The sequence below is a fragment of the Truncatella angustata genome (assembly GCF_020726525.1).
Source record: "Truncatella angustata strain MPI-SDFR-AT-0073 chromosome Unknown BKA67scaffold_9, whole genome shotgun sequence".
Classification (NCBI taxonomy): Eukaryota; Fungi; Ascomycota; class Sordariomycetes; order Amphisphaeriales; family Sporocadaceae; genus Truncatella; species Truncatella angustata.
In genome coordinates, this window is record NW_025763389.1 from 483,444 (window position 1) to 505,486 (window position 22,043).

At 49.7% G+C, this 22,043-nt stretch overlaps 12 protein-coding genes across 12 annotated transcripts; 10 read left to right on the forward strand and 2 right to left on the reverse strand.

The window, feature by feature from the left end:
• Window positions 1-117: 117 nt before the first annotated feature.
• BKA67DRAFT_413009 (uncharacterized protein) lies at window positions 118-1,139 on the forward strand. Its single transcript, XM_046096769.1, has one exon. It carries the CDS (start codon window positions 245-247, stop codon window positions 935-937), a length of 693 nt encoding a protein of 230 aa, XP_045953187.1. The 5' UTR covers window positions 118-244; the 3' UTR covers window positions 938-1,139.
• A 76-nt stretch (window positions 1,140-1,215) lies between these two features.
• On the forward strand, window positions 1,216-2,279 carry BKA67DRAFT_580193 (ribonuclease H-like domain-containing protein). Its single transcript, XM_046103837.1, has 2 exons — window positions 1,216-1,280; window positions 1,342-2,279. The coding sequence occupies exons 1-2, from the start codon at window positions 1,242-1,244 to the stop codon at window positions 1,861-1,863; spliced, it is 561 nt and encodes a 186-aa protein (XP_045953188.1). The 5' UTR covers window positions 1,216-1,241; the 3' UTR covers window positions 1,864-2,279.
• BKA67DRAFT_580195 (phosphoglucomutase/phosphomannomutase) lies at window positions 2,272-4,482 on the forward strand. The gene is made up of 4 exons (XM_046103838.1): window positions 2,272-2,501; window positions 2,637-2,734; window positions 2,827-3,030; window positions 3,090-4,482. Exons 1-4 carry the CDS (start codon window positions 2,449-2,451, stop codon window positions 4,397-4,399), a joined length of 1,665 nt encoding a protein of 554 aa, XP_045953189.1. The 5' UTR covers window positions 2,272-2,448; the 3' UTR covers window positions 4,400-4,482.
• Window positions 4,483-4,658: 176 nt separating this feature from the next.
• On the forward strand, window positions 4,659-6,237 carry BKA67DRAFT_580198 (ClpP/crotonase-like domain-containing protein). Its single transcript, XM_046103839.1, has one exon. It carries the CDS (start codon window positions 5,033-5,035, stop codon window positions 5,837-5,839), a length of 807 nt encoding a protein of 268 aa, XP_045953190.1. The 5' UTR covers window positions 4,659-5,032; the 3' UTR covers window positions 5,840-6,237.
• Window positions 6,238-9,119: 2,882 nt separating this feature from the next.
• Window positions 9,120-9,470, forward strand: BKA67DRAFT_663079 (uncharacterized protein; the record flags this gene model as incomplete). Its single annotated transcript, XM_046108118.1, has 1 exon — window positions 9,120-9,470. The coding sequence occupies one exon, from the start codon at window positions 9,120-9,122 to the stop codon at window positions 9,468-9,470; it is 351 nt and encodes a 116-aa protein (XP_045953191.1).
• An 808-nt stretch (window positions 9,471-10,278) lies between these two features.
• Window positions 10,279-11,216, reverse strand: BKA67DRAFT_413150 (uncharacterized protein). Its single transcript, XM_046096770.1, has 5 exons — window positions 11,168-11,216; window positions 11,009-11,103; window positions 10,715-10,825; window positions 10,542-10,650; window positions 10,279-10,474 (listed from the first exon to the last, which is right to left on the reverse strand). Exons 2-5 carry the CDS (start codon window positions 11,025-11,027, stop codon window positions 10,345-10,347), a joined length of 369 nt encoding a protein of 122 aa, XP_045953192.1. The 5' UTR covers window positions 11,028-11,103; window positions 11,168-11,216; the 3' UTR covers window positions 10,279-10,344.
• Window positions 11,172-11,927, forward strand: BKA67DRAFT_580215 (uncharacterized protein). The gene is made up of 2 exons (XM_046103840.1): window positions 11,172-11,194; window positions 11,290-11,927. The coding sequence occupies exon 2, from the start codon at window positions 11,424-11,426 to the stop codon at window positions 11,739-11,741; it is 318 nt and encodes a 105-aa protein (XP_045953193.1). The 5' UTR covers window positions 11,172-11,194; window positions 11,290-11,423; the 3' UTR covers window positions 11,742-11,927.
• An 865-nt stretch (window positions 11,928-12,792) lies between these two features.
• On the forward strand, window positions 12,793-13,921 carry BKA67DRAFT_525435 (glycosyl hydrolase; the record flags this gene model as incomplete). Its single annotated transcript, XM_046098664.1, has 3 exons — window positions 12,793-13,239; window positions 13,294-13,329; window positions 13,385-13,921. 3 exons carry the CDS (start codon window positions 12,793-12,795, stop codon window positions 13,919-13,921), a joined length of 1,020 nt encoding a protein of 339 aa, XP_045953194.1.
• A 983-nt stretch (window positions 13,922-14,904) lies between these two features.
• Window positions 14,905-16,443, reverse strand: BKA67DRAFT_413313 (uncharacterized protein). The gene has a single exon (XM_046096771.1). It carries the CDS (start codon window positions 16,207-16,209, stop codon window positions 15,295-15,297), a length of 915 nt encoding a protein of 304 aa, XP_045953195.1. The 5' UTR covers window positions 16,210-16,443; the 3' UTR covers window positions 14,905-15,294.
• A 1,754-nt stretch (window positions 16,444-18,197) lies between these two features.
• Window positions 18,198-19,457, forward strand: BKA67DRAFT_525616 (uncharacterized protein; the record flags this gene model as incomplete). The annotated part of the gene is made up of 2 exons (XM_046098682.1): window positions 18,198-19,171; window positions 19,229-19,457. The coding sequence occupies 2 exons, from the start codon at window positions 18,198-18,200 to the stop codon at window positions 19,455-19,457; spliced, it is 1,203 nt and encodes a 400-aa protein (XP_045953196.1).
• A 582-nt stretch (window positions 19,458-20,039) lies between these two features.
• Window positions 20,040-20,807, forward strand: BKA67DRAFT_524479 (acyl-CoA N-acyltransferase; the record flags this gene model as incomplete). Its single annotated transcript, XM_046098576.1, has 2 exons — window positions 20,040-20,294; window positions 20,376-20,807. The coding sequence occupies 2 exons, from the start codon at window positions 20,040-20,042 to the stop codon at window positions 20,805-20,807; spliced, it is 687 nt and encodes a 228-aa protein (XP_045953197.1).
• Window positions 20,808-21,233: 426 nt separating this feature from the next.
• Window positions 21,234-21,923, forward strand: BKA67DRAFT_663085 (uncharacterized protein; the record flags this gene model as incomplete). Its single annotated transcript, XM_046108119.1, has 1 exon — window positions 21,234-21,923. The coding sequence occupies one exon, from the start codon at window positions 21,234-21,236 to the stop codon at window positions 21,921-21,923; it is 690 nt and encodes a 229-aa protein (XP_045953198.1).
• Between the last annotated feature and the right edge of the window lie 120 nt (window positions 21,924-22,043).

Below are 22,043 nucleotides of genomic sequence, written 5' to 3' on the forward strand. Positions count from 1 at the left end.
AGTCAACCAGAACGACGTTTCAAAAGAAAAACATTCACACATCTCCCATGAAACCTTGAGAAACCGCTGAGATCACCAGGCCACAACGGTCGCAAAAGTCCAAGCTAAACTCGAGAATTCAGCACAGAATCACAAGCTAGTGACATACCATTAAATCGTTAATTTTGTTGACTAGTAACAGGCACACCAATCGGCGATTGACAACCAGACTTATGACAGACGCATCAGTCGGCGATTTGTCAAGATGGGAACCACAACCAGAATTTATCGACCACCCACAGTCGAGGAAGCACCGGATGAGATACGCAGTCGCATCAGCAGTTGGCCACAAGGTGATACGTCCGTTGGGAATGATGTTACCCGCGGGACACAAGAGACTGCAGCTAGTCCCATCAGCGACCGTTTGCTCACGCTTGTCCCAGCTAACCCAAGGAAAAGATCTTCTTCAGTCGTGGAGCCAGTCCGAATACCTGGAAAACGTATCCTCAAGAGGACCGGTTCACCCATGACTGCTGAAAATATAAAGAGAGTCCGCTTTGGTGAGGCACCAGCCGTGGACATCACGAATGGTGAAGTCATGCTACCGGGTGCTACCTCTGGTAAAGAATATCGGGAGAGAAAACATTCGGCGATGTTTCTAACTGCTCGGCGCCAACGCATAGCAGCACGTCTTTGGAGAAGAACAGCGCGCTGCATCGCAGAGCAGGCCTTGCTTGAGGTCGATGCAAGACGCCGCGGCGGACGGAAACGTGTTCATTGGCGTCGAGGTCTGATCGCATTTTTCCGAAAGAACGGACTGAACGGCAATATTGATACAATGGGAAGATTCTGCAAAGACCGCCACCAAGCGCAGGACGCGCGGGCAGAGCGCGGGCAGAATAGACGAGCTGCTGCTTCGATGGCTGCTGCTATCAAGAATCATACTGATCCCAAGTGAGGAGCGCCGAGGCCAATGACCGTTTGCAGCAGGGTACTTTTATTGCCTCAATTCATGGTAAAGTATATTCCAAACAAGAGCACAGGGCAGAAGAGTAACCTGATCAGAACATCCCACAGGCCAAATTTTGGTAATGGAATGTCGCTTGGGAGGACGGCTGCGATTGGAGAGATAATTTCTGGTCTTGTTGCGGGTGCGCAGGTTTCCCGCTATTGCTTGAAGTGTGGATTGCTTTGGTTGATTTTCGCCATTGATGTCCTCCCGCTAAATCTTCCCCATAACAACTTCGAAGCGGACTGAGAAAATGACAACAAACGATGCGCTGGTCTGGATAGACTGTGAGGTAAAATAGCTGCGCCCAAGTCGATCGTGCAGAACACAAAGGGCTAATCTTTGAATGCCAGATGACGGGTCTTGACCCGGATCGTGAGGAGATCATTGAGATCTTCTGCATCATCACCAATGGCCAACTTGAGGTTATGGACGAAGCTGGCTGGGGTACAGTGATCCACCAGAGCAAGGAGAGGATGGACCAAATGGACGAATGGTGCATCAAGACTCACAAGAAGAGCGGCTTGACGGCTGCTGTTATTGCCTCGACTGTAACGCCAGAGCAGGCGGCTGACGAGCTCCTCGCCTACATTCAGAAATACGTGCCGGAGAGACGAGCTATACTTGCTGGCAACAGTGTGCACGCCGACCGGGCTTTTCTTAGGAAGGAGCCGTACAAGAAGGTGACCAGGCACTTGCATCATCGCATCTTAGATGTCAGCAGTCTCAAAGAGGCGGCGAAACGATGGTGCCCACCAGAGGTAGCGCAGAAGGCACCTATGAAAAGAGGTCTACATCAGGCCAAGGACGACATCTTGGAGAGCATCGAGGAAGCCAGGTACTACAAGGAAGTCATCTTCCAAAAGAAAGCTTGAGGTCGTATCTCGGAAGAGAGCTGGAGCTACAGCTGAATACTAGACAGGTTGTTGCATGAGCTGATAGTGTCGCATGGCGGCTGGGCTACATGAAATAGTTGCAAATAGAATCCGCTCTATTGCTTTGGGGAGCTCGCGTCAATCGAATCAGTGTCCGTATGTCAGTGACACGAAAACAAGGTAAATTAGAGCCGACATGGGGTCTGTCTCCTTGCCTGCTTGCGTCGCACCACAACTCCCATATTTGAAGGCAATATCAGAAAACAACGGGATCCAGGTGTATGTATCTCAAGGCCGCCGCGACAACCCCCTCCAGTCTTCCGTGGCGTTATTATGCAAGGTGCACGCAATGGCAGAAGGTCGCAGAATTATTCGCCGCCACGTCCTTCGCCCATGAGGTCACTCCACTACTTACCCCACCATCCCGTTCCGGCCCAACTATTTTGGAGCTGTCTCCTGGCAAGCTCAACACAACATCTCGGATCTACTCATAAATAAACAAAGGGGAGCCGTTTCACTCAACTTTTGTACCTCAATTGACTTTTGCAATCCCTCCCCAAGTCAGTAAACCAACACTCGTACAACATGAGCGTCAAGACTGTTCAATTCGAGTCATTCCCTGACCAGAAGCCCGGAACGTAAGTTACACAGCTCCTGAGCTACCCCGCCATCGTCATTGTGATGCCCCTTTCACGCTTGCAACTACTCACCGCATGAGGTGGCTCGAGATGATCGTTGGTGTTGGAGATTATGAATAACTAACAAGCAGCCAGATCCGGTCTTCGAAAGAAGGTCAAGGTCTTCCAGAAGCCTCACTACAGCGAATCCTTCGTGACCAGCATTCTCCTCTCTATCCCCGAGGGCGTCGACGGTATGCCGAGCCTGGTGTCTGGCTCCGAGACACATTGGCCTCCTCTGTGCCCATGCCCCCCCATGTTCACACGAGCTGACTTTCGACAACAGGCTCATTCCTCGTCATCGGTGGTGACGGTCGATTCTGGAACCCTGAGGTTGTGCAGGTGATTGCCAAGATTGGTGCTGCATATGGCGTCAAGAAGCTCCTGATTGGCCAGAACGGAATCTTGTCCACGCCAGCTGCCAGCCATATCATTCGGAAACGCAAGGCGACCGGTGGTATCCTCCTGACTGCCAGTCACAATCCTGGTGGTATGCATTATCTGACCCACGAGCAGCGCGCGTCATCTGCTAATACCCATAATCAACAGGCCCCAACGAGGATTTCGGTATCAAGTACAACTTGGCCAACGGTGGCCCCGCCCCTGAGAGCATCACCAACAAGATCTACGAGGTTTCCAAGACCCTTACCTCTTACAAGATCGCCGACATTCCCGACATCGACCTGTCTAGCATCGGCAGCAAGACATATGGCGACCTCGAGGTCGAGATCATCGACAGCACCGCCGACTACACTCAGATGTTGAAGGACATCTTCGACTTCGACCTGATCAAGAAGTTCTTCAAGAACAACCCTGACTTCAAGGTCCTCTTTGACGGCCTGTCTGGTGTCACCGGTCCCTATGGCAAGGACATCTTCGAGAAGGAGCTTGGACTCTCCGGCGCGACACAAAACTGCGAGCCGTCCCCCGACTTCAACGGTGGCCACCCCGACCCCAACCTTGTCTACGCTCACTCTTTGGTTGAGAAGGTTGACAAGGAGAACATCCCCTTCGGTGCTGCTTCCGACGGTGATGGTGATCGTAACATGATTTACGGCGCTGGTGCTTTCGTGTCGCCGGGTGACAGTTTGGCAATCATTGCTCACCACGCCCAGTTGATCCCATACTTCAAGAAGCAGGGCGTCTACGGTCTTGCACGCAGCATGCCTACGTCGGGCGCCGTTGACCTGGTTGCCAAGGCTCAGGGGCTGGAGTCTTACGAGGTGCCCACTGGCTGGAAGTTCTTCTGCGCTCTATTCGATGCCGACAAGCTCAGCATTTGCGGAGAGGAGAGTTTCGGAACTGGCAGCAACCACGTTCGTGAGAAGGATGGACTGTGGGCTGTTGTTGCCTGGCTGAACATCATTGCTGGTCTTGGTGAGGCACACCCCGACACAAAGCCCAGCATCAAGCAGATCCAGAAGGACTTCTGGAACATCTACGGCCGAACCTTCTTCACCCGCTACGATTACGAGAACGTTGACTCTGACGGCGCCAACAAGGTGGTCGGTGTTCTCAATGACTTGGTCGCCGACCCCAAGTTCATCGGCAGCAAGATTGATGGCGAACACACAGTTACCGATGCTGGTAACTTTTCTTACACCGACTTGGACGGCTCTGTCGCGTCAAACCAGGGTCTATACGCCAAGTTCTCCAGCGGCAGCCGTATTGTCGTCCGTCTTTCGGGTACTGGCTCGTCTGGTGCAACTATCCGCCTGTACATTGAGCAGTACACGGACGACAAGTCCAAGTACGATCTTGATGCTCAGGACTTCCTCAAGGCCGAGGTCAAGTTCGCAACCAACCTGCTCAAGTTCAAGGAGTTCGTCGGCCGCGACGAGCCCGATGTCAAGACGTAGATATGGAAATTGGGTATCACGAGTTATGAACAAAATGCAAAATTGTGCTTAGAATACTTTAATAGAATCAACGCATTTCCTCACGCAGCCTTTTGGGCAGTTTCAACAAGAGTGCTCCTGAACTCATGCGTCAATCCAGTCGGCGCTTCAATCGAGCAGGCTAGCGCTCGCATGTGAAATCGGATCGATATAACCGAATGTGGGTCCCGAGGCTCCCCAGATTGCTGTGCATCCCAGCTCTGCCCAGTGTCACCGCAGCAATGAGTACAAGAGTGTCTTGCATCCCTCAGATTCATAGGCTGTACTGATTGACTTTGAACTTGCGTTTTCGACGGCGCATTACACTATCTGCTTGGGAATGCTCGGGTACAGGCTTCTTCAACACGGAGGAAAACCAGCTTGGTGGTGGCGCTAACTGGACCGAGGCAATCTAGACCTCTTTAAGTCTTCGTCAGCAATGTGACATCTAGACTGGTATCACTTCTTGATTTCCACCTTATCCTTAATACAGTCAACATCATTCAACAATCTATAGCTGGGAAATAGAGATATCTAAAGATCACACCGGTTCTTTGAAATATCAGTTCAATACATCATCCAGTTGCCAAGCACATTCCTTCCCAACCCATCACAATGGCGGCCAACACCCTCTTCACCATTCCTATACCGCCACTGAAGGAGCATGTGGGAGGCGAGATCGTGTGCACAGAGCCCGCGCCTCAAGTATACCTTCTGACCTTCACCTCCGCACCAGACAACCGCCTCACACCGGCATTCTGCGCCGCCATGCTCGCGGCCCTGGACCGCATCGAGCTGCAGCACGGGCCCCTGGGCGTCGTCGTCACCACCTCTTCCATCACAAAGTTCTACTCCAACGGCCTGGACCTGAATCTGGCCATGACGACCCCGGGCTTCACCGAGGACTCCCTCTACCCGCTCTTCCACAGGTTTCTCACCTTCCCCATGCCCACCGTCGCCCTGCTCAACGGCCACGCCTTCGCCGGCGGCTTCATGTTGGCCATGCACCACGACTACCGCGTCTTCCAGGGCGAAAGGGGATACCTGTGCATCAACGAGCTCGAATTTGGCGCCCCCCTGCTGCCCCCCATGAGCGGCATCTTTAGGGCCAAGACGAGCCCCCTGGCCTACAGGACCACTGTGCTCGAGGCCAGGCGCTGGGATGCTAAGAGCGCCCTGGAGGCCGGCATCCTGGACAGGACGGATGGGCTGCAGGGCGTCCTGGAGCTGGTCAAGGAGAGGGACCTGACGAGCAAGGGGAAGACGGGGATCTACGGGCTGTTGAAGGCCGAGATGTACCGCGAGCAGGTTGGGTTGCTGGAGGCGAGCGGTAAGGATGTCGTCAAGTTCACGGATTCGATGGGGAAGGAGAAGGCGAGGAAGGCGGAGCTGGAGAAGAGGGCCCAGCAAGCGAAACTGTAGATGTTCACTATGGGGTAGCCCTCAAACGTTATCAAAAGCAGGGTTAGATCGTTGTAGGTCAACCGGATTATCGACATGTCGAGAATCTCACGCTTGGACGTGATGCTGTCAAAAGTTATGTCAATATGAAATTCTATTAGGCTGATGTATAGAAAACTCTTCTTCTCGCTATTTGTTCCGAATTTTCTCTTTTCCTAATATCCGACAAGGTTTTCGCTACGGGCGGCTCATAATATGACTATTTTGAGGATTTCTTGGACTTTGGGAATACCTTGGCACTGTACCTCCATTTCCAGCCAACGACATTTCCACAACTATAGCGCACGGTGCAGCAGAGTCCATGAGAAGGGGGCCAGTCCGTTGGTTACTATAGTATAGCTCAAGCTAACATTTTGGTGTGTCAGGGCTGAGCCCGACTACACATAAATGCATTATTCCTGCCCATTCATCAAGCATTGGAAGTTCTCTGACTCGATGTGTCTAACTACTGCTCTTCTCCCCTGATACGCACAAATCTAAACGATTAGATTCTAGAATAGTCTTCTTACTACCACTCTTCTGGCCCCCTTGGGACTCCATTACAGCTAATACACCCCGTACTGATGGCCAACCAGCTCCCAGGAAACCCTTCTACATGATCTTTCCCGAACAGGGTACCAAGTTGTCGGCAGCGGATGACTTCCTAAAGAACACCGTTGAAACCGGTTACATCATACCATGAGCCGATCTCAACAATACTTTCGTCCCACGAACTATCGGGGTGTCAATTAACCAGGTTGAATTGTTAAAGTTCAACGGTATAGGCCGTGTCGTTCACTCCAATACACTTAAAAAGCGTATCGGGATTGGCAAATATATTATAGAACCAGTGGATGGAAGAAAGAAGGTTCAACGCAAATGCGACTGAACTGTTCTTGAAGTATCTCATCAAACGCATCAATTTGCACCTCCTCTTAGTGGAAGCAATGATGAAATTCAATGAAAACGACAAACGGTCAGCGACCTGAGGTCGCTAAAGAGCCTGATACAAGTGCTCTTCCATACACGACTTGACTTCCTCCTTTTGCCTCACACACAAAGTTCGTCTTTACTTGGCCAGCTTGAAATTAAATCAAATGGCCATAGCATGATTTACTTTGAATCAGACATGGCAACAGGTAGTGGTTTTTCATGAACACAACTAATCACAACACGCAAGTCCTTGCTATTGAAGCAGGCATGGAGTGAAAGCGGGTTGAATGAGCTCGTCGCCTGGAATCATAGTCAGCACTTCTATTTGTTTCTACCTTCCTGGATACTGAGTCACTTGACTATGGACCATATCTAGGGCATTTTGAGGTCACTATCAAAATAAATCGACTAATCATCTTGATCGAGATGAAAAACCTTCGCCTCCATAAAACAGATACGTTGTTATTTGAAGTACTTACGGCGTTGTTTAGCACCTTTCTTGAATTATCCCCTCCATCGCCGTCCGTCAACTACAACCCATCGTTCTCCGTTACAAATGCAAGCTTCTTTTCGTAATTACGCTGCTGGTTGATTGTTTGGCTGCTAATATCATCGAAAAGCTGCGTCAGCCCAGCTTGGCCAGGAAATCTGTGTTTTGATTCTGCAACTTTCTTCGCGGCGTATGTGCACGCGAAGTGGGGTCGTCGTGACCTAGAATATTCCTCCCTATAGAATTAATATGGGCCTGCTTTGTTTCCTGTAATGATTCGTCCACATCATGCGGACAGCGCGTCAGCCTTCGAAGTTATGTATAATCAATGCATCCGGATGACCCTCCATATAGAAAGAGTTGGCTAGAGACTAGGGAAAGGAGGTTTAAGGGAAGACGCTAGAAATGCAATTTTAGAAGATTGGGCTTACGAGGCTAATAAGGATTACTAATGCGTGCATAATGCGATACGCTGATCAGCCATATGTCAAGTAATATATCATCAGTTTGATGTCCGATTATCACTAGACAGCAAGATCTTTAGCCCGTCTCCGCATGTTATAATGCAGCAGAGCATGAGACTAGTCGCCTGAGAGACCTCGAAGGTAGAGTTGTCCTTTTGCACCATTCTGAATACAGCCTTGGTATCTGGAGCCGTCATCAGCAATGTCGCCGTAACTATATCTCCTACTATATTCGATTTTGGCCTAACATCACGACCGAAGAAAGTGAGAGACCAGAAAGTGACTGAGACCAACTGAATATATCAAAGACGCCGGTAGTAACGCTCGACCAGCAATGTTCAGAATCTAACAACATGGGCGAGTCTGAAATGGAGTACATCGATACTCCTATCATTCATGAACAGACTGACTTGGAAGGATTAGATACTGAGGAATTTGATTGGAACGATCAAGAATTCTTTATCTCAACGCTCCTGATAGGCGCGTCACGTATGGTGATCAATAGTAGTCTATTGATATGGAACGTGATGTGACGGTAAGGGACAGAGCTATTCTCTGTTCCACCAAAGACTACCTAATGCGGTTGCCCTGGCGTGTACCTGAGGCGATAGGTGGAAACCTGGGGCATCCACCAACTCCAGCTTACTTCCTGGACTGGAATATAGAAGAGTAAAAGTCTTTCCATCTAAATCTTAGTAGTGACAATAATTCATATTTTTATGACCGTTCATGACATCATGACGATTGTTTCGCTTGAGATTGGTACAGATTGCACAAAAGAATGGTTTGGAGATGAGCTACCATAAAGTTGTGTCTTTAGTCAATACAATATAACACAATATAATACAATATAATACTATCGGCATGTCTGATGCAAAGCCACTTCGAACAGGAAATCATGTCAGAAGATTAACTGACGAGTGAGCAACTCGAGAGCATAAGTAACACTATCAAAGCGCCGTATCGCGCTCCATCGGTTTCTTGAAGCACATGTTAAAAGTGAAGAATCAATACTGGCCATATATCGGGGTGATGATATAAAACATTTACAAAGCTATATGCGTGCATGAAAGCCAGCGGGGACAACGATCCATGTTCGAGCATAGGTCGCCGACGCTGGATGGAATCTCTGGTGTGCAATCATACCATACAAGGCAGGCCGCGATTGAGGTACATGATTGGCTAAACAAACTAAGTGAGACGCAATCATATATCTACTTAGGCTCTATTTTCCGGGGTACGGAACCTGCGTATAAGCAAAGCTTTCAGCTTTGACATCCGTATATATGAGGTTGAGTCTAGGGGACATAATCGGCAAAGAACTGATAATTAGATCGGGTACTAGGTAACTTTTGGCATTGGGATTGGGATTGGAATGCAGCAAACTCTTAATGCAGCGCTGTCTGTCCTCTCACTCGCCGATGTTCCTACCGGTACAGTTCTCATAATTTTCGCCCAAATGTTCGGTGGTAGTCTCCTCGTCAGCGTTGCTCAGCATGTCTTCACCAATAAACGTGTTGCGGGGCTCGGGACTATATCCAACCTGAGCATCGGCCCAAAGGCAGTCAATACTGCAGGCGCGACGGACATTGCGACCTTGATTACCGACCCAGTGGTTCTGAGTGAGGTCAAGGTCGTGTACAATACTGCCATCATGTGGACGTTCAGGGCTGCGCTGATCACGACGTCTCTCAGTGTTTTCGGGACACTATCCAAAGAGTGGTAAAACGTTAAATCGAAGTAGAAAGTTGAGACTGGAGCAGCATGAGTTATAGAAAAGCTATTGTCGATTCAGCCCGGACTCTAAAGTCTCAAGGTCACATCTACGTGCGTGATTTACATCCCAGCGTTGATACCTCGAAGTTTCAGATCTTAATCGTACAGGAAATATCATCCCAGCTCGCAAATGGGCATCAGAGAGATAAGTAATTAGTGGAGGAATGCCTTTCAATTATCACTTGTTTTTAGCTTCGTAGACATAAATCATATTTAATGATATTTGCTTTTCGAACGTTTCATATCGCTTGTCGCCTCAAAGTAGTTCATCACTCGTTCGTGGTTAATGATGAGCATATAGAAGATTCTTTCTTGCCGCATGCCTAGTTAAAATACAAGATTCATCAGGATAGTTTCTCTTTGGGTAGATCTTAATACATAGTACACTGGTGTCAGAGATCATATGTAAGACCAAAGAAGATATTACCTATCACACTTCCAATTTAATGGTCTGCAAAGCGTGGAATCGGCGTTTTGCTCCAGAGATTTGTGACTAATGTGTCATGAGGTATTGTTTTGATGTTGTGATTTGTTTCGTACGATCATTCCATGGGATTCATCGAAGTCGCACTGAACCTGCTATATGCATGATCCTCCTATTTGCTAGTACAAGATATCGATTGAGGCCATCTTTAATCGAGACGACCCATCGCATTGACCAGCTTTGTAGAAGCGTTTGCATAAAGCGATAGAAGACTAGAAACTCGGGGCCCACTTTGTGGCAAAGTTACTCATGACAGCACCTATAAATGGACACATCTAAATATTTTGACGCCGCGCTAGCCTGATTTTATGATCAAATTCCTGTACTTTGATCTGGCATTTCATTCTACGGGTGTAACCACCCCCGATTTGATATCATATACGAAACCTCGAGTCCGATCTGCAAGCTCTTTTCGAATGAAAGGGGAATCCCGAACGATTTGTACGTCTTCTCGAACACTTTGCAACAAACTTGAATATCAACAGTTCGTTAGCAACACTTTGCCACTTTTTCCACATGTTCTGAATGGCAGCTTACTCATCAAATCCAGGAAGTTTGAGTTGTTCAATCTTCTCGTTATGCTCAGGTGCACGTTGATTCAAATCCCGGCGAACATCGTCGTTTTTCCAGATTTCAGCTGAGCAATCTACAAAAGAGTGTCATGAGTCGGTACCTTGAGGAGATGAAATCTTGACAAAATACCAGCTTACCCGTATGGTGCATAATCATTACGTCGCTGATTTGCAAGACATGATCGAGAAACATTAAGTTTTCTAGTTGGGGAGTAATACGTCCAGCACAGCTACGAACAACCGTGGCATCTGACCAACTGTTAGGTGCGCGAACCATGATATTGTGAAAACATGGTAAGATGAGTCTTACCCCACTGATTGAGACCTAAAATTTTCGAAGGGTCGATTCGAGGGTCGCAGCAGGAGACTTAATGTCAGAGAGTGCTGTTAGAATAACGACTTCCTCTAGGTGCGCCATGTGGTTGCTCTCACCAATGAATATCTTGGGCATCGGAACTTGTTCCGAAACTGGTAACTGGCTCAGCTCACTTAGTGTTGGAATGGGTTTTTGAAGTTCCGCTATCTGACTGAGGTTCGGGGTAAGCTCAACTCGCTGATGACAGCCACACTCCGCAACAGCTTACGCATTACGTTTGAGGAGATCCTCTACACTAGGGCCTTGTGCCATGATTAGACAGTATCTTTGAGTTGTCAAAGAAGAAGAAAACGCAATGGAAGTCTCCGAACAAGGCAACGAAACAAAGACTCCTAACACTAAGAGGTTGAGAATGAGGAAAAGTGCCTAATGATAGTATGACCGAGGCTCTCAGTTAATGCGAAGAACGGAGATCGTCGCTAAAATATACACGAAGTCTCTTAGATAAACGTATCCACAATAAACATAGTGATGATGATCAATCTGTGTTTGATCCTGCTTACCAACTTTGGTATTCTTGATAAATCCGTCGGACTTAGCATCACGGCCTTGCCGCTTTACATAGTGAATCAGTCATACTATGACGCGTTACACCAACTCACGGTGGGGCCAGCTGGAACTATAATCTCCCGTCGTACTCTATTTGTAGAGTATCAAGTATATTTTGATATATTAGCGCCTCAATATAATCATGTTATTTGTGGAAATGTATGTCCACTTCGTGATTACGGTGAGCGTGGTTTAGCCATGATTCACCAAGGTAACTTTCCCACCAGCTGTCGGTCATGATTGAGGATTTCAGAAGATGCAAAGACGGCTATGTCTCTTAGGACTCGTTTTCCTAAATGTTCGGCCAGAGATAAATTTGCTGTACGGTTAACTCAAAGAGTCACATAGCGCAAAACGTTGCAATTAACAGTGAGCGGTGAAGAGATGGGCTACGCCGGAACTTCCACTTATGGTGTGCTGCATCATCGCGCCAACTGCGTTGAATTCCACTGCGCCTATGCCCGAACTCAGCCGTAGCGGCGTCCCTGGCCACTTGCCCTAAGCCGGGGGGAGTCCATGGAGCTAACGGCACTGAAAGTGCCAATCAGTCACTTTCAAACATGAATTAAGTTATCGAGTTGCCAGCCAATATGGAATCCAACTCTACAATCCTCCCGTATAATTAATGGTTGTAATACTCTAGGTTGCTTTCGCCAAGCTGGTGAAGACAAGACAATTTTTGTGCACATCAACATTAAATCTGATCCTAGACTAGCTGAGAAGCGCAGCCAATCTTGAAGCCTGCCGGCTGGGTTGAGATGCAGCGTGTGGCCAGAATCAGCTATAGGGACGGGTCGGTGCATGAAAATCAAACTGGTCCATAGACATGACAATCCGAGTCTGCCAAGGTCCAGTGGACGACTATTCCATCGAAAGTCGTTAAACCTGGCTTGTGCCCTGGGTCAGCTGGGAAAGAAGCTCTGCGGATTGTCATCGCTCCATGTCGCATTTCCAAATCCGCTTATAATGTCTCCCAGGCACGTCATGCGCGCGAGGCATTCTCAAATACTGGTGGGATAACTGAGATGTTGCAGCACCCGGTGGATACAACATCTGTACCCCAGACATACCCCGCAACTGTGTATGAAAACTTGAGCTCGGTCGACTTGTAAAGATCGACATGACAAGCAAGCCGTTACGCGGTCCAATCAGGTCGCTTGCGTTGTGTCATGGAAGGTCATTATAAGATCAGCATCTGGCCACCGGGACGAAGCCATGCAGTTCAGGATAAGAATCTCAAGGCGGTTGGTGCAGACGAATTTCTCGACGCGCCGCAATGTTTAGTTCGGTCATGAAGCGATCACTCGCCGCTGCCGTGTACCTCTCCTGCCATGCTCTCGTGGCTGGGTTTACAAATCCGATCAAGACCTATAATGGCAGCGATCCGCAAATGGTTTACTACGACGGGATGTACTATCTGACCTCGACATCATGGACAGATGTTGAGATCACCTCAGCAGCCACCATTGAAGGTCTCAAGACAGCGACACCACAGGTGATCTACACGGACAACACCACAGAACGCAGTGCCAACTGGTGGGCGCCGGAGCTTTGGCAGATCGATGGTACATGGTACATCTACTTTACGGCAGGTGTCAAGGACAGCTCGTGGGATGTTATGCTGCGGACGCTGAACGTCTGGGTTCTCAAAGGTGGTATTGAAACGCCGACCTCAGATCCGTACACCCTAGTTGGGGAGCTTAGGCCGTCAAATGATGCGCACGGTATGCTGGATGGAGTAAGTGCAGGCATGCTTTTACGCCTCGCCGAATATGAGCTGATACAGTGACAGACTACCTACGTAATCAATGACAAGCGCTATTTCTTCGTGAGTCACTCGATAGATTGAACTTGTTGAGCATGAACTCTGACATTCCCCGAAGTACTCCTCAGTGAACAACACTGACAACCCCATCGGCGCGACGCTGTGGGTTGCAGAGCTGACATCCCCGACGACCATCGGCGAGTCTACAATGATTGCGTATCCTGAGTACGATTGGGAGACAACTCCTTCGGCAGTCATAGAAGGCCCAGCCGGAATCACCTCTCCCGACGGCACCGTCTACATCGCCTATTCGGCAAACACCTGCAATGGTCCTGAATACGCACTAGGTGCTCTAAGGCTTGCTAAGGATGCAGATCCTTTATCCACGTCCTCGTGGACAAAGTTGGCGGAGCCAATACTCACTACCAACACGACTGCTGGAGAGTACGGGCCCGGCCACAATGGTTTCTTTAAGAGTCCTGATGGAACACAGGATTGGATTGTCTTTCATGCAAACCGAGACGAAAACGGAAGCTGTGATGCGTATCGTCAAACATTTGTTCAGCAAGTAACATGGAGCAATAACGCGCCCGTGTTACAACCACTGATTGAACCTGGTGTTGAGATCACAGAGCCTTCGACTGACCTTGATTAGACCCGAGTACTATGCGCAATAGGCCACTCTTAGATTATATCTACATGGCGATTGATTTATTTCCAATATCGTGCATGATCTATATGAAGTCCTATTCCTCAATGACGGCTATGGCAACTAGTCAGGGCGGCTTGAAAGTTACAATCAATCTTGTCAAAAACCTAGACTCTCGCAGAAGCAGCTTCGCCCAAACACTCAAAATCGCTTGTGATTGTTTCAGCGTTCGCCCAGAAATCGCTACAATAGGGGTCAGTAGGAGCGACCGTGTCTGAATGACTATCTGACCTCAGTGGGTAGGTATCCGTACTTGCAACAGAATCGGCGAATGCTTGCAGCACTATTTGTTCCTTCATCTTATCCTAACAGTCCCAAATGTGCTGGGGGAATTGGTAACCGTACTTGCCAAATTGCAGCAACTGCCACCATGTCCCAACAGAAACAGCGTTTTGTTCCATGTATATTCCTTTGAATCGGTAGTCACTGATTGCTGGCAGGTACGGATACCAAGTTACTGTTCTAACCATTCCATTGTTCTAATCATGTGACTGTTGTCAGTTTTCAATATTTAAGCCAGTCTTTTGGATCCATGATCATTCCAGTCCAACCAAAGATACAATCTTTATATACACTGAGCACCGGTACTATATCAATACACTATGGCTGACACACCAAGTAAAAAAGCCTGCAGCGACGGGAAAGACACCCTTACGACCACACCTCCTAGGGACATTTCTAGCAGACGCGATTCGACGGCATCGCGCATCAGCCAAAACTCTATTGGATCATTTGTGATGGTCCATTTACCTTACACGGACCCAAACATGGGGTTCTCGCCTGGCTGCCCACAGCTGACCAATCCGGGTTATCCTGACGGCTACTTTTCTGAGGTCGAAAACAAGCCTCCTGCCCATCAGAAGACCGAGACACAGCCGAGACCTGTCCAGGACGAGGCTCAGGCCGCTAATGTGGACAAATCACAACTTCGTGGTAAGTAGATTCATCATAGCTTAAGGACACACTTCTGATCATATATTGCCTACCAGTCCGCTTTTTGCAGCCCACAAGCACTGCTGAAGAAGGCCATGGCACAGCGACACGGGCTCGAAAGCCCACAAGTAGACCTGCAAGTAGTGCCCACGCCCACCTGGAGGAGGCCTGAGAAATAGTAGAGTGAAGGGTCTGATAAAGCGATGAGCACTAAAGCATCGTCTAATTTGCTTGAAACCTAGTGTAGATACTCGATCAATGGAACATCTGCGTTCCGTTATCCCACAAATAGATTAATTACCACGCACCTGGTGGCAGATCTGGCATGCGCACTTCCGCCAAGTGGACGTAATCGATTGATCGTTCTACGCCACGAGCAACAACCTTCAGTAAGCCTTCCAATGATAGTCCTCCTGACCATCCGTCCAAGTTGCCGTGTCCACAAAGTCCCTCACGCCCTTCCACCTATGTACCTCATCGTCGAGGAGCCGCATATGCTCTTCAGCTTCCTCGTTGCCACCGACCCGGAAGAACTGAACACCAACCTGATAAGATGGTGCATCCAGCTTGTCTAATTCCTTCGCTAGTCCTTGAAAAATGCCCGGTATGCGGTTGCTGAGGGGTCGACCAGTCACAACAATGAGGTTGAGAGGTCTCCAGCGGTGTCTTGAGCCCGTCATGGAGATTGTTTCTTTGTAACAATACATGTAGTGGTTTAATATTCTTGTTAGCCGGAATGTGACCTTTTTGCTACCTGTTGGCTTGACGTCGTTGAAGATTCCCTCCACATTGTTGTGCATCTGGGGGGCTCCGCGCATGAGCCCGATGTTCAGATAGCCGTAGTGACCAGGCACGTCAAACCAGAGTGAACTGGCTGGTGAGTGGTTGCCAAAAAGAATTTCGACACCACGCGGGTCGCGTTCGACACATATTGGTGCTACTTCGCAAACAAACGCCAGGACCTCATGCCAGTCGTCCTCCATCTCCTTGGAGTCATCTATCAGGAAACATGTGTTGAAATCTTCTAGGAAAGCGAACGGGTCATCCCCGAGCTCGATTTCAGCAGGCATATTCGGGAACATGGCACTCGTCGGCGTTGCTCCGATATCTGCCACTGCGGCTGCTGCAGGGCTTGTTTGGCACACAGTTGTAAAACTTCCAGGCATTATGGCCTTTTTGCCTGGAATATTAGATGCCGCCGTGCCAGGATTGACGGTAACTAGGCTTGTGTTTGGATGCCCCGTACCAGTGTCGACGATGCCGGGGTACTTCTTCTTTTTCTTGCCTCTGAAACAGCCCATGGCCAATGCTTCTTTGTGCGCCTTTCAAATATTGTTGGTTTGTCATATGTGCTTGTCTGGAGTTCCGTTTTGCCATGACTTCTAGTAGCAGAATTTGGTGGGTTTCTTGAATAAATAAATCCGAGCTGGGTGAGTGAAACCATGGCTTGTGGCAATTAGGAGCACAAAGTGCGCAAACATGGTATGAGTATATCCTGTGTAGCAGAAGCCACCACGGCGTGATACACCAAACCGCTCTGTACGTGCATACCGGTATTACAAGTAGAAAAGATGGATTATGAGAGGATTACAGCTTGGTCAAAAACGAAAACACCTACACGTAAACATGACGACCGCACTCCTAAGAAACACATCAGAAGAACACAATAATGTCTCAATACGCAGATGCTTGAGTGCTTCAAAGCTCGAGCTTGGGGCGTCATTCACGAAGCATTCTTCGAAGATGCCAGGGTGTGTTGCTTGAGCATTTCATTGCCGGATTTGGCCAAACGAATGGATTGTATCACAGCATCCGCAATACTGGCAGGCTGTGCAATCATACCAGTGGTCAGCGTTTCTTCATGTAATAAGGTGTAACAGCGACCACTTAGAGCTTCTCGACTCTTTCGGTGACGCACTCACAGGACGACGAGTTGTCCAACATGACATGCTTACAAACTATCAGCTGCTGCCAGCAAGCAGCACCTGCCACGCTGACCTGCAGCGGGGCTAGGAATGCCCCCTTCCTCGGAGGATTTACGCATGCTTTTAATAGAATTTTCACTGCAATCAGGATGATCCTCGTCAGCAGGAATGGAGAACGATTATAATCATGGGCCGGAGCCGTGCTCGCTGCCATTTACGGCGCGAACAGGACAGGGCGTGTTGTGGAGAATTTTCGAAGAGATTCGATTATCTCGAACCCTGTTGCAGTGTTGCTATCCCTAGCAATCGAATGTAACAAGTCACTCTCGTGTCCTGAACCGACGAGCGCGCAAGGTGCTGTGCCACTCACTGTCTATCGTTAGATCCCATTATCGGGCTAGTTCGTCGCCGGGAACGCTTTGTTTTGGCACCAACGCAACTGCCACCTCCCGAGAGTGCTCTACATGGCCGGCATCTCCAGCTGCCTTGTTGCATCCGAACTAGTTACTGGATGTGTCAATCGTGCTGACGAGGTTACTTACATCTTATCTGGAGCTTTTTGCCTGATTCGCTGGAAGGCCGGAGCAAGCTATTCGCACAAGGGTGTATCAGCTAGCCTGATTGTTTAGGAGGGACATTCCAGATCGCCGGAGTTGTAATTGTGATTAAGCGATGCCAATCATGGTCCACGGGAAAATGGACAGCCGTACAAGAATAGTTCAGCCCACGGCAATACACCAAGTTGCGCTAATCCGAGCCCAAGAAGACCGAGTCGTCGTTGAACTGCGATTACGCCCCGGGCCCATAGCTGACACTCGGGCATGAATCTGGGGAAAGACACAGGATAGGCTTCTATGCACCTCAAAGGACCAAACGATTCAAGGGAGGTCGTTCTTCATGCAATGCATGTATGAAGTGCATACTTGCCGACCTCGTTCAAAGTCCAGCTGGGACTTTAGCTCGACAAGCTACTGCAGACAAGGTCTGTTTGCCAGTGGTGTGTGTGCACGGAGTATGACCCGAGAAAACTGGCGGAGAAGCACATCCCTGAGCCGATGTTTGGTGGCTGCGCGACAAGACAAACCCATCAAAGGCTAACAGATTTAGCAGTTGCAGCGCCGCCTTGCTGACGTGCAATCGGCCAACAAACCCACAAACCGGCCGCCCCAAGCCCCCCACCCCAAGCTCTCATCAATATCACAGCCAGCAAAACCATGTCAAGGGAAATGGAGCGGTAGACCAGACCGTCGCAACTTTACGATAGGGCTGACATTGCAAAATCCCTCTTCCCTTCCTCAACTTTTCACCAGCGTGTCCAGCACCCCGTCTGAACTTTGCCGCATATACAAGATTTATTGCGCATCATGGTGCTCCGAAAGAAAGAGGTATACACGGTTATAACCCCCATCCCAGGTTTCATCCCCCGACAGCTGGCGATCGACATCCTCCACAGCCACGGTGAGGTCATAACAGTCAACCCGCTTGTCCTCGGTCACAAGCCGATCCCGGCGCCTCGGGATGCCCCAAGCGATGAATTCTACTCGACCTGGTATGAAATCACCGAGCGATTACAGTTCATCCCAGGTATAGGAAGGCTGGGCTCCAGCGTCGTCCATTTCAATGGAGTTTTCCATGATTTACCCTGGGGTTTGCAGACCCACATCTATGCGCCCGCCAATGTCGACCTCCGGAACAAGTATCGCATTGGCGGGAACCAACCGGGCGTCGAGCCTCCAGAGCAGCACGAGATTGGGCTAGGCAAGCTCAACGTGCCCAAGGACGGGCTCTATTTGCGGGAGGACATTGAGATCAGATGCAACTTCACCATGGTCAGTTTTGTGAAGTCGCAAATGAAGGCTGCGAGCAAGGAGATGGTTGACCGCATCATCAAGAAGGCAGAGCTGCTTGATACTGGTGTCTTGACGGCCATGATTGAGAATGGCAAACTCAAGACTCAAAACCCCAACGACAGGTCTCGGTACACTGGCGGACTAGCAAATGCGTCCCCGCCGGCCTCGCCATCGGGCATGAGCCCGTACCCTCAAAATCCAGGAATGCAACCGCCCATGTCGCCAAATATGCCATACGAGATCCCGCGACCGGTTTCTTATCAAGTACCGCCATCAGCACAACAACACCAACATTACAATAGGCCTGGATCATCAGCCTCACATCGATCTGGCTACCAATACAATAAACCTGCGGGTCAGCTCCAAGCCGCTGAGCTTCCTGCGCAATCCCAGCAAGCATCTGCTCCATTTGTCATGGAACTCCCAGGTGATACGTACCACCCGCAGAGGTCTCCGAGCCTGCAACCACCACAGCCGTCACCGGGTATGTCAGAGCACTCAGGCAAGTCCTCCCCTGGGCCAAACGATTGGAGGTGGTCTCAAAGCCAGCACAGTCCTGGTTTACAAAGCTCTAGGCCAACATCATACTCGTCCGAAACTGGTAGCAATGCATATGCATCACCTGGTCTTGAGCACAAGGGGTTTGCGACAGAGCTTGCCACGCACAGGGAGACGCGTGAAGAGCACAGCTCTGCAAATCCACCAAAGTTGCCACCAAAGCAGCAGGTTTTCGCGCCTTACAATCCCGCCGATTATGTAAGGACGGGCCGTTGAGACGTGATGTAAAACTGTAGGCATGGGCGTGGATAATTTTCTCTTCTTTTTTTCTCGTCAACTGGCGATTTTTGATACCACAAATGGATTAGGAAAATATTAGAAATGTTCTGTTATAACCCGTCAGTGTAACTTGAGGATATAGTGGGTACAACCTGCTAAAAATTGGTTTCTATTACTCGAAACTTGAGTCCATATCTGCAATAGTAGTTATTTTTTTTGTATGCAAATGAATCTGTAAACTGCACTTGTCTGTATGCATCCCCCGTATAGTTCGTCGAATGATGGGTTGGTACAGCCGTCAGACGCTCGCCGAACACCAATTCGGAAGTTCGATAAAGTAACCCCTCCTGACTCACCCGGGAAACGCAGCTTTATTGTAACTCCGGCTCTCCACTTTCACATCCGCGCTCTCGTCTAGATGTCGCATTATAAGAATCGGAGCTGGTCGCATCAATTACCAGCATACGGGAAATCAGACTTTGCAATTTGCGATTCGCTCTGGTTTTCATTCACCGACGAGAACAAAAATCTACAGTTTTTGTGTCTTTGAAAATAAAAATAAAAATTTCTCTGACCCCGATGCCTCAATCAACCTACACAATCTCCAAATCCTCACGCCGTGATGTCGCCCGTCTGGGCCAAATCGCCGCCAGCACGTGGGACAAGGACAAGAACACGCAGGTGAAGCTCATGGGCACGAAACCCGGCGCTTTCGCAGAGGGCATGGCCATGGGCATACAACACTACACAGACTCGACCAGCTCCGTCGTGATCAAGGCAACCGACGATCGTGATGGGAAAATCGTCGGATTCTGCGCCTGGGGATTCCGCAACGTGGACCTGGACGCATCGCCGGCGGAAGACGACGACGACAACGTCGAAGAGGAGGGCCCGGCTGCTAGCGAAAAGAGCAAGTCCGCGTTTGATGGGCAGATCGTCAAGGACGAGACGACCATTCCCGGTGCCGAGAGGATCAAGGAGCTCGAGGCCATGACCGGCAAACACCTGAACGACTTCTTTGAAAAGCGCCTGCGGGACGGGTCCAAGTCCATCTTCGTCGGCATGACGGCCGTGGACCCTGGCTACAAGGGGGTGGGCGTCGGCTCGCAGCTCATGAGCTGGGGTACCGAGCATGCGGACCGGCTCGGTGCCTCCATGTGGGTGCACGCCTCCGAGGCCGGGTGGCCGCTGTTTGAGAAGCACGGTTTCAAAGAGGTCGATCGCCTCACGATCGACCTCGATGAGTGGGCCGTGGGCCCGCCCCCAAAGGACGGCGCGTTTGGCGACAGCGAGAAGTGGGGCCAGTATACGTTTCGCTACGGCGGAAGGCAACCTGCATCGGCCTAAGATAGGGTTTGATTTTGCACCAGGCCGGAATAATTAGAATGACATATAAGCTCCAGACCGTCCTTCCTAGAGCAAACATCCTCTTCTGCACCATTGGGTGCTAATTGAGAGGTCCTCCCCAACCTTCAGCTAGGGTAGCGCCAGATTTAGACTGCGCAGCGAGCAAGCTGACTTCCAGCACTAGACTAGTCGTCAGTAAGCCGCTGAGCCCCGACCATATGATGGCTATGTCTACAGTCAGACCAACCCTCTAATCATATCGTCAGCCCTAGTGGTGCGGCGAAAGACGACCACCCAAATCCATGTATATAACTATGTGAGAACTGTCCGAATGCTAATAGCATTCCCAACTGTCGATCTCCTTTTACCCTTCACAAACCGCCCATCATCCCGTCCAATATGATCAAAAATCGAGTACTGCCAAACATGGCTCCAGTTTCGTGGTGGCTCAAGGTCGCCCTCGGCTTGCTCATGGTAGTCTCCATCATCGAGTTGGGATTCGTGACCGCCACCGTCGGATGGCTACACAGTACCGCCAGCAAGGGCTTCCGGTTCAGATCCAACACCTCGACATACCAGCTAGCCGGCATCCCATCGGCCTTTCTAGTTGACCAAGGCCATACAAGCAACGGCGCCGCGGGGACAGCGTTCGTACTCATCGGTCTCGGCGGCATCGTCGCGTTGTGGATACGGAGCAGGATCGACTACCATTCGAGCAACCCGGCCAGGTTTATATACTATCTTTGGCTCGCGCTCAACGTCCCAGCCCTCCTGCTCACGGCAGGCGCCCTGGGCTACGTCTTCTACGTCACGAATGCCCGCCGCGGTCAGACCATCGACGTGGCGCTGGCCGCGAAGCTGGACGGTAGCCCGTACACTCTAGGCTCGTGGACGCCGCAGAACTGGTTCGCGGCCGTGCTGCAGCTCGACCTGGTCGGCGGACGAGATGACATATCGAGCCATCTTCAGATCATGACGGGTTGGCAATACAACCTCATACCGTTCCTCGTCGTTCAGCTTGTGGAGACGGTGCTGGCGTTTATGGATTTCGTGCGGTGGAGGAATAGTGGAGGCAAGAACGAAAGTTGGGTTATCCATAATAATGATACTGCTTGAGCGGAGCGAAATATTCCGAAATACCATGTCTCTACTCCTGTTTTCTAGCTGTCTAAAATATTGACCAAAATGAACGACAAGACAACTGTGCATGGCTTTTCCGACCAATGAAAATTGTGC

Coding starts and splice junctions, on each gene's coding strand:
- BKA67DRAFT_413009 (XM_046096769.1), top strand. CDS start 245: ATGGGAACCACAACCAGAATTTATCGACCACCCACAGTCGAGGAAGCA.
- BKA67DRAFT_580193 (XM_046103837.1), top strand. CDS start 1,242: ATGACAACAAACGATGCGCTGGTCTGGATAGACTGTGAG. Junction 1,281..1,341: donor TGGTCTGGATAGACTGTGAG/GTAAAATAGCTG, acceptor TTTGAATGCCAG/ATGACGGGTCTTGACCCGGA.
- BKA67DRAFT_580195 (XM_046103838.1), top strand. CDS start 2,449: ATGAGCGTCAAGACTGTTCAATTCGAGTCATTCCCTGACCAGAAGCCC. Junction 2,502..2,636: donor CCTGACCAGAAGCCCGGAAC/GTAAGTTACACA, acceptor ACAAGCAGCCAG/ATCCGGTCTTCGAAAGAAGG. Junction 3,031..3,089: donor TGCCAGTCACAATCCTGGTG/GTATGCATTATC, acceptor CATAATCAACAG/GCCCCAACGAGGATTTCGGT.
- BKA67DRAFT_580198 (XM_046103839.1), top strand. CDS start 5,033: ATGGCGGCCAACACCCTCTTCACCATTCCTATACCGCCACTGAAGGAG.
- BKA67DRAFT_413150 (XM_046096770.1), bottom strand. Junction 10,651..10,714: donor AATGATTATGCACCATACGG/GTAAGCTGGTAT, acceptor ACTCTTTTGTAG/ATTGCTCAGCTGAAATCTGG. Junction 10,475..10,541: donor AAACTTCCTGGATTTGATGA/GTAAGCTGCCAT, acceptor TTGATATTCAAG/TTTGTTGCAAAGTGTTCGAG.
- BKA67DRAFT_580215 (XM_046103840.1), top strand. CDS start 11,424: ATGATGATCAATCTGTGTTTGATCCTGCTTACCAACTTTGGTATTCTT.
- BKA67DRAFT_413313 (XM_046096771.1), bottom strand. CDS start 16,209: ATGGGCTGTTTCAGAGGCAAGAAAAAGAAGAAGTACCCCGGCATCGTC.